The following is an 8506-nucleotide window of genomic DNA, read 5'->3' as shown; positions in this document are numbered from 1 at the left end:
CACAACATGAGGAACTGTATTAAAGGGTCGTGGCATTAGGAAGGTTGAGAACCTCTGGTACAGCCAATAAAATACTCGTTTGTGCTATTTTCCAAGTTCACCCACCACCTTTTTTATTAACAGACTAATTATTTCATTCTGAGCTAATACAGGTATGGCTAAAAGTAATGTTTCACATGTGGTCTCCTGCTGCCACTGTGCCAGAGTCCTACCAGTAGGAGCCCTTTGTGTCGTGCTCCAGATTAATCTCCTGTCATCGGTAATCTTATTTATTTAAGAAGCACATGAATACAAAAATATTACTTAAAAAGTCATTGCCTTTCTTTTCTTTTTAACAGGCTTAACAACAAATTCACACCATGCGTGAATATAAGTTAGTCGTACTTGGCTCGGGAGGTGTTGGAAAGTCTGCTCTGGTAAGTCATGCTTACTGTACTTCAACTATTCACTCTGAAACATGCTCTCTTTCTATTGAGATTTAGGTGAAATCTAATGATTGCTTTAGAAGCACTATTTTTCTCATAATCTTACTCAAGTCTCAGTTGTATGTGGGTAAGTCATCTTAGAGCATTAGTTCCAAACTCGCATAAGGTATTCCAGAATACAGTTTCGAAGAAGCACAGAATATTAGATTGATAAATGTTTATGATTTGCAATTGTGTTTATTTGTATTTTAGAGTCAGTTAAGAATGAATCACTCTCCCTGTAAATAGACTCATAATTTTTTTTATATTAGGAATTGTCAACACTTTAAAAAATCTTTACCCTTACCTTTGGCTGTCTAGATTTTTACATAATTTTAGCAACCACATTTTGTTTCAAGAATACTATAGTAAAAATAAGACACAACTTGATAGGCTGAGATAAGGAGGAAACTTGGAGAAAAAAGCTTGAATACTTGAGTTTAGTGAAACCCCAAAAGCAGAAACAGATTTTCTCTCCCAAGTGAGAGAGAAAATTGTCTCACTAGGCTGCTTAGATTTAGTTACCTACCTCAGAACTCGACATGCTTGCATCAAACTGAGAGATGGGTCCAGTGTGATGCACGTTGCTTTTCACTTGGAAATACAAAGGAGTTTTAAAAAGTTCAGGAGAAAATAAAATTAAAAGGTAATAGAATTTTCCCCACACTTCTGTGAAGCACCCTTGTATAATCTAAGCAATGGGAAGATGTGTTCTATGTGCCCACGTGTGTATTGTTTGTTGTTTTTATTTTCAAAAGAAATGTTAATATTAACGGGTTTTTTTTTCCAGACTGTACAGTTTGTTCAAGGAATTTTTGTTGAAAAATATGATCCTACGATAGAAGATTCTTACAGAAAGGTATATACATATAAATATGTTTTAGCTTCAAAATTATTGAGTGTTAAATACTATGTAGGATGGAGGCAGATTTCATTTATACAGTTAATTAATTGGAAACTCAGACTTGATTATTACCTTGCTTTGTGTTTGCCACTGTAGGAAAATCTTACATACCCATATGCACACACAAGAGAATAATAAGTAAAAATGATCATTTGACCTGCAGACTTTGTTAGGCCATCTATTCCACATAGTAGCCTCCATGTTTTCTCCCTTATAGAAAGATTGAATAGTATTTTCTGCTTAGAGTTCCTTCACAAAATGCTAACAATAAGCTCAAACTCACTGCTCTCAGTCAATTCTGATGCGTAGGACAGAGTAAACTGCCCCTTTGGTGTTCTGAGACCTTAAATCTTTTAGCGGAGTAGAAGTTTCTACCTTGGAGCGGCTTGTGGGTTCAAACTGCTGACTGACACGGTGGCTAGCAGGTCAGTGCAGAACCCACTATGCCACCAGGTCTCCTTACACTGCTAACAATAAGTGAATTCCCAAATCTGCTAACACAGCTTAGGACAATAAAGCTCAGCGTACAGACTTTTTAATTCAGTCTGGAGAGAGTTGGCTTCCCGCCTTTAATAGCCTCTAGCCTGGTCCTTGCTGTTGTACAGATAGAGTCTCCATCTTTTCTTTCATTACCAGTCATCCAAACACCTAGAAACCCTCCTACACCTCAGCTGTAAACTGTGAGACAATATTACTCTTACTTTCTTTTCACATCTTATTGTAAGTATTTTTTTGTTAACCATAGGAATGGCAGTTAAGAAGTTAAAAGGGAAAACAGGGAGAGTTCAGAGAATTCATGGGGGACAGATATGGGGAGGTTCATGGAAAATGTCCACTATCTTTTAATTCCATTTTTCTAGGCATTTCCTTAAGCCCCTCACATAATTCATTTGATGGATATCACACTGCTCGCTACCAGTAATGGTAGGGGCTGTGATTAATCTAAAGAAATGGAGATAGCTAAAATATCAGAGAGTTGAGATAGAAATATTTCTAAGTTGTTGGAACCATTTTCTAGCTATTTTGAATACTTTTCCCTCCAGTATTAGATGTTGCATGTTGACTTTTGAGACTTGATCTTGTAGGTGGAGTTGGGAACAATTTACGAGTGTGTGAACATTGATCACCTGATTATTTTCCCATTTTGTTGAAGTATTGCTTGGGGTTTGTTTGTTAAGTATCTGTAATCTGTGTTTAAAATCATGCTAGCTTTTGTGTATATGTATATGTATAATTTAAAGGTGTATTTCCATTTATCCCTAGCAAGTTGAAGTAGATGCACAACAGTGTATGCTTGAAATCTTGGATACTGCAGGAACGGTAAGTAAAATAAAATACAGTTAGTACGATATTGGCCTTACAAATGATAGTACTTTATAATCAAATATTAGTTAAGTTTATTAAATGTGCTAGCATTCGATTTGAAACAATTTTTCTTATTCACTTGAGTTTTTACATTGTATTTTTATATTGTACTTTCTAGTTACAGCAGGTCAAGTACTGAAGAATTAATTAAACATTTATTTGCATGTAAGCATGCAACAAATTACAGTAGAACTCCAGACCTCAATGCTAATCTGCTCTAGAAGGAGCGTCGAGATGCGAGCAGTCGAGTTTCTGAATCAGTCTTTCCCATAAGAAATAACAAAATGGATTAATCCATTCTCTACCAGCAAGTGTTTACCGTAACCTTGCCTTTTTATACAAAACATTACACAGAAATTTCAAAGTAAGTAAGTTTAGAGTTAAATAATATAATTTAAATAAGAAACACAATAACCCACTCTCTACCAGCAAGTGTTTACCGTAACCTTGCCTTTTTATACAAAACATTACGCAGAAATTTCAAAGTAAATAAGAAACACAACATTTAAAAAGTTTTTAACAACTACAGTATGGCCCAAACCTTGAGATTGATGTGGGTTGGACTGGATTGTGGACACAGATGTGGAGAGGAGATAGGGACAGAGAGTCATTGTCCCCTTCCATCAAATCAACTGTAGCTGCTTTTCAGAAGGTTTTTCCCTGCTTTGCCTTTTTTCTCTAGGACCTGGCTGGCTTTCTCTAAAAAAATCTTTCTAATGTGGTCTGCTGTTGGCACTTCCTTAACTGTTTTCTAAAAGGGTTTACTAAATTATCATTAACAATATTGATAACACGGTTAACCAGTTCCTTATCATGATGATTCTTTTCAAAAAACTCTTTCTTGGTACCCATGTTTTTTTATCTGAAAACAGTACAAAAAGCCACAAAAACTAAGAAAATTACAGCAAAATGCTTGGAACACAGACGCAAAAGGTCTAAACAACACGTACTAACAATTCCAATTAATGCCAAGTAACCGAAACATGAACTGCTTCTCTTTACAAAAATCACGTACATCGGGTTGGATTCCAATGTTTTGCTTGAGCAAAATTTTCTCAACGTCTTGCGTTGAAATCCGATTATGTTGAGTACTGATACGGTCGAGTATCAGGGTTCTACTGTAAATATATTACCATATTGCAAGTAATGGGAAAAATACTTGTGCATGCACTCATTCTTCAGTAATTAGGTGAGTTATTTTTGAATGGTATCTTACCTCTTTTGAAGTATTTACAGGCCAGGTAGAGTTATAAGTATTTGAAAGTGAGAGGAAGATTTATACTGGGTATACTGGGTATATGGTATTCAATTAATCTCTGAATGCTTAATATATGCTGGCATTTAATGAACGAAAACTGGTAAGAAATTATAAAATGAGGGTACTAACTTGAGGATACCATTTGGAAGACATGCATATTAAGACACTTATAAAGGCTGTTACCTTTATAAGCTTCCTTAAAGTAATTTTAGAAAAAGGATATTACTGACATACTTGAGTGTTATTTACTATAAATCTACTTTGGTATATTATTTTTAGGTAAAAAAAAAAACTATTTTCTGAAATACCAGTTTTCACTTTGTATTTTGCCAAGCTATATGGCTTAAGAAATGTTACATAATAGTATTTTTAATTAAGCCGTAATTTTAGACTTTAAAAACTGTTAAATTAACTGGTTGTTTTTTTTTTTGGCTGTGTGTCCTGCTCCCCCCCCCCAATTGTAGGAACAATTTACAGCAATGAGGGATTTGTACATGAAAAATGGACAAGGTTTTGCATTAGTTTATTCCATCACAGCACAATCCACGTTTAATGATTTGCAAGATCTGAGAGAACAGATTCTTCGAGTTAAGGATACTGATGATGTAAGCTAACTTCCCAATCAATATATTTTCAAGATTTTATTGTAATGGTATCAAATTTAACTTTTTTCAAGTTTATGGGGGTTTTTTTAATGCTCTTTCTTAGAAGGCCAAAATACATGTGAACATTCATAATGTACTTTCAAATATGTGTAATGTGAAAATAGGTATAATGCTTTTTTCAAGTTTGAGCAAACATTTTCTTGCTTTCCCCATCCTGTGCAAAATACATTTTATGCCTTGTCAATTTTTTTAACAGTTTTTTGGCATCTAATTCACATAGACAATTCGGTAGTTTAGTCACATCAAGAAAAGTACCAGCACCACTCATGTTAGTCTGGGTAGACTAGAGAAACAAATCCATGGACACACATATGTGTATAAGAAAGACATTTATATGCAAGAGCAATTGAACATTGAGAAAGCATCCCAACCCAGTCCAGTCCAAGTCCATGAGTCCAATACTAGCTCATATGTCCTGTTCAGACTCGCGAAACACATGCAGTGATGCCGAATGCAGGATGATCACAGGCCAGCAGGTAGAAAGTCTTTGGATCCCATGGCGTAAGCATGGGCTGGCAGGGCTGGCAGGGCTCTCTACGTGGCTTCTCCAGCTTCAGAGGTCTGGTTGCATCAGGGTAGGTCCATGCTGCTTCTCCATATTAGGGCACTAGTGTAGTTCCATGTGTCTAGTCAGCTGCAGTGTCCCCCAGGGAGTGACAGAGAAGTGTCTCTGGCCTCCAAGGAGGAAGTACTGGATTTCCCAGAATTCTCAGGACACAGCCATGCCCAGACAGAGGCCTCATTGGCTATGATCTGATTGACAAGCTAGTCCCCACCTCTACACTCTTAATTCTCAAATTGACAAGCGAGTGTATATCTATCACAGTACCACAGTGCCCTTTCTATTTTTAAATCACATGTTATGTGTAGAAGGCAAATGTTAAGATTAGAGCAAAAGATATTCTGGCCAATTTTTGGTAGATTTTGCAACTTTTTAATAAGAATCAGACATACATATGAACACCTATCAAGTGGCTATGACATAGAAGGAACATTAAAATAATCTTCAAATTATTTTTCAGAATTTAAAAAATTCTAAGATTAATTTAGATGACCGTTCAGAATATCCCAGTTTAATTCCTATAAACAAGATTGCTTAGTGGTGATCTGGGGTAGCCCCCAGATTATGTTGATGCTGCTGGCTCTACCCTCCACTCTGAGAACCGAAGAATTACTATTAATTGTAGCAAGTAATGTAAGAGAGAGGAGACACCAATGATACAATGCTGCCATTTTTCAACTTCAGCACAAGAAAACCGCAGGAGCCTACCTAATTATAACAACCTCATTTTTTTTCAATTAATAAATATGTTTTTATTGTCTGTGATAGCTAGAGTAGTTTTTTTCAGTTGTTTGCATTAAGCAAGTACTTATTAAAAGCCTGATATGCCTAGGACTCTGAGATACCGGGAATGTAAAATTTTGTAAAGTTAATGAATCAAGAGTTTGCAAAATAAATACTGCTGACCCCTGAACAACATAGGTCATCCATGCATAGATTTTCTTTTTTAAAATTCTATATACTGATAGTCATCTCTGAGTTAACATTTTGCCTCCAGTAAATTGCATTTAACAGTGAAATGGTCATCTTTCTCATTTGTTCATTTTTCATCATAATTCATGCAATATTGTAAACCTTGGATAGTAGGGGATCCAAATGAAATGCCACTGGTGATGTTGGAAGTGCTCCTAAGAAGCAGAGAAAAATCGTGGTATTATAAGAAAGAGTTGAATTGCTCTGTATGTCCCCTAGGTTAAAATCTGGAGCTATGGTTACCCATCAATCTAAATAAATGCCTCCAGTGTAAGGACCGTTGTAAAAATATAGAAAAGGCTTTATGAAGATAGCAGGTCTTTGAGTTGGGCCCTGAAATGAAAAGTGGGAAATGCCAAGGTTTTGTAAATGTGAAAATAGGGGATCTGAGTGGATGGAGTGGCTCATTGGACTAATATTCAGAGTTGAGAATGTGCGGAAACTGTGGAAGTGTGGCTGAAAGATTGCTTGACAATTTGACTGGAGCATAGAAACTTGTCTGTAGTTCCTGTTGCTTTCCAGCTTGATAGAATAGCATTTTAACTTGCCTAGAGACTGTCAGATTTCCTACAGACTGTTCCAATTAGACATGTTAACGTGTTGCAGTGTGGTTTAACTTATAAAGGATATATATTTCAGATAAAGTTTGCTTCTGCTGGACCTTGTAAGAAAGTCTTTGATATTTTTTTCTTCATTGTTGATTGTTTACATAGTCAAAAACTATTCCCTACCAGCTAGGGATGGTGATGATACTAAAAGCTTTTTTGGAAGTGAAACTCATTGTGAAACTATTTTTAAAAATTCCTGCACATCAGCTACATCTCTAAAATATTTTTAATGACAGATTATGTGTGTATATTTATGTGTATAGATAGAACTTACAGTGTAGAACTGCTAAATTATTTTATATCCAAGTAATAAAACACTTTTCTCTCTCCTCTCCCCTCCCCCCACCAAAAGTTCATCTACTTTGAACTTAGTCCCCCCAAAAATGTTTAGGAAAGCCAAAGTAGTTATATTGGTTTTGCAGAGGAAATGTTATATTTTTCTTAATAGTGTTCTTTTAAAATTACACACAACACATGTCAAACACATGATGTCATTAATAGGTGATCTTGATATTGTTTGTTTCTTTTTTTAATTTAACTTTTTAACTTAAAAAACACCTTTTTGTATGGTGAAATTGAGAATATTTGTGTGATAAACGGAAGAAAACTTGAAGTTGATTCACATTTTATTAAATGTTGAAGTTTTAGAGTAACATTTCTTTCTACTTCTTGAATGTTATGTAGTTTTGCTTATTGTAATTAAGTTTATTTTGATAGAATTTTAAGGTTTTTTGTCTGTATAATAAAGTCATAGTCTTCTAAAAATGTCATATGAATGATTTTTACATCTACATTTAAACATGAGACTTTTCAATTTTTTCTCTTTTCTTTATGGTTGTCATTTGACATCTTCAGGAGATGAAAAAACAAGGGAGAAAACTGACAATGTAATAAGTTAATACTTATTATTTATTGTATTCAAAACCAACATTGTTAATGCTTTTATGTTTAAATTTTATTTTATATTGTTTTTTGTCATAATTATAAAATGTGATCCTTAGAATTCCTTGGAATTTGAAGGGCATATTTTTGTTTGTTTATTAACCTCACAAATACTATTTTTAGGTTCCAATGATTCTGGTTGGTAATAAGTGTGACTTAGAAGACGAAAGAGTCGTAGGAAAGGAACAAGGTCAAAATCTAGCACGACAGTGGAACAACTGTGCATTCTTAGAATCTTCTGCAAAGTCAAAAATAAATGTTAATGAGGTATGGCTAAATGTTTTATTTAGATAATTCTCTTTGTAATCCAGCATTCCTAATTAATGGGAAATAATATGTGTAATGTTAAATACAGCCCCACTGTGTACTCTAAATATGTGTGTTCAATCTTACAGGAAAAAATATTAATTTTAAAGATATGCATGTTAAAAAATTATATGAGTCACTCTATTGAAAACATAAGTAGTCCCAGTCTCTGAAACTCAGGGCAGTTCTACCCTGTGCTATGGGGTTGCTGCAAGTTAGCCTCGCCTCAGTGGGTTTGGGTTTGGGTTTGGGTTACTAAATGCTGGCACAGTGGAATTTACCTTGAGGGGGGAAAGATGACTAGATACAACACAGGTTGAAGGAGCTAGGTTAATGAGGGCATATGAAGAATATTATCCAAAAGATGGAGACAGAAATTCAGAAAGACCTACAGGGGTCTTACCTTGAAGGGGAGTTTAAAGCATGTTGTGTAGGAAGGTTTGAAGAGTTAGAGGATCGG

At 35.0% G+C, this 8506-nt stretch overlaps 1 protein-coding gene across 1 annotated transcript; it reads left to right on the top strand.

Moving 5' to 3' along the window:
- The first annotated feature begins 337 nt into the window (after positions 1–337).
- RAP1B (RAP1B, member of RAS oncogene family) lies at positions 338–8049 on the top strand. Its single transcript, XM_004718104.3, has 5 exons — positions 338–416; positions 1255–1323; positions 2632–2688; positions 4456–4596; positions 7864–8049. Exons 1-5 carry the CDS (start codon positions 360–362, stop codon positions 8032–8034), a joined length of 495 nt encoding a protein of 164 aa, XP_004718161.2. The 5' UTR covers positions 338–359; the 3' UTR covers positions 8035–8049.
- Positions 8050–8506: the final 457 nt, after the last annotated feature.

This window comes from Echinops telfairi, unplaced genomic scaffold (assembly GCF_000313985.2).
Source record: "Echinops telfairi isolate 266 unplaced genomic scaffold, ASM31398v2 ScPeMD7_2;HRSCAF=8, whole genome shotgun sequence".
NCBI lineage: Eukaryota > Metazoa > Chordata > Mammalia > Afrosoricida > Tenrecidae > Echinops > Echinops telfairi.
Note: the sequence above shows the minus strand (reverse complement) of the source record. Positions and strands in the feature narration are given on the sequence as shown.